Source organism: Nicotiana sylvestris, chromosome 3, assembly GCF_000393655.2.
Source record: "Nicotiana sylvestris chromosome 3, ASM39365v2, whole genome shotgun sequence".
In the NCBI taxonomy this organism is placed as follows: Eukaryota; Viridiplantae; Streptophyta; class Magnoliopsida; order Solanales; family Solanaceae; genus Nicotiana; species Nicotiana sylvestris.
The window spans coordinates 97,484,168-97,485,275 of NC_091059.1; the positions used below are offsets into that span (position 1 = coordinate 97,484,168).

Here is a 1,108-nt window from a genome sequence, read left to right on the forward strand (position 1 = left end):
GGGGTCATTTACACACAAGTCAACTTTTGGTCAACTTTTCCAACTCAAGCTTTCCATTATGAGACTAAGTTCTTAATTCAGTCTGAAATCTCTCCAGACTCGAACCAACTAATCCGGTAAGTCATATAGCAATTGTAAAACACAAAAGGAGCAGTAAATGGGGAAATGGGGCTACAAATCTCAAAACGACTGGCCGAGTCATTACAGCCTCCCCTTTTAAACAAATGTTCATCCTTGAAGGGGTCTAGAAATATACTTGGAGTCACAAATAGATGTGGATACCTGCTCCGCATCTCCCACTCAGTTTCCCAAGTATCCTCCTCAACGGGCTAACCTCTCCACTGCACCTTCACTGAAGATATATCCTTTGACCTCAAGTTTCAAACATGCTGATCCAAAATGGCTACTGACACCACATCATAGGTCAAATCACCATCTAACTGCACCGTGCTAAAATCCAAAGTATGAGACGGATCGCTGACATACTTCCGGAGCATAGAAACATGAAATATGGATCCAACCATATAGGCAACATCACAGACCTTCCTGTCAGCATAACTCTTTTGTCCATACAGCGCCGTGTGAAGCCACTCCTGAATTAGTTTTACCTTGTCCAAAGCATCCTGAACCAAGTCAGTACCCAATAGCCTAGCCTCACCCGGCTCAAACCAACCCACTAAAGCCTCATATAGAGCCATCTGAATGCTCGACTGATAATTGTTGTTATAGGTAAACTTCGCGAGCGACAAAAACTTGTCCCATGAACCCCCGAAACCAATGACACAATCACGTAGCATGTCCTCCAATATCTCAATAGTGCGCTTGGACTGTCCATCCATCTGAGGGTGAAATGTTGTACTAAACTCAACCTGGGTGCCCAACTCTCGCTGCACGGCTCTCTAAAACTACAATGTAAAATGTGTGCCTGTATCTTAAATAATGGAAACTGGCACACCGTGAAGGCGAAAAATCTCTCGGATGTAAATCTCAGCCAACCGCTCTGAAGAATAAGTAGTACCAACTGGAATAAACTGCGCAAACTTGGTCAGCCGATCCACAATCACCCAAATAACATCGAACTTTCTCGAAGTCTGCAAAAGCCCAACTA

At 44.0% G+C, this 1,108-nt stretch overlaps 1 protein-coding gene across 1 annotated transcript; it reads right to left on the reverse strand.

The window, feature by feature from the left end:
* Positions 1 to 380: 380 nt before the first annotated feature.
* On the reverse strand, positions 381 to 839 carry LOC138887721 (uncharacterized). Its single transcript, XM_070169500.1, has one exon. The coding sequence runs from the start codon at positions 837 to 839 to the stop codon at positions 381 to 383; it is 459 nt and encodes a 152-aa protein (XP_070025601.1).
* Between the last annotated feature and the right edge of the window lie 269 nt (positions 840 to 1,108).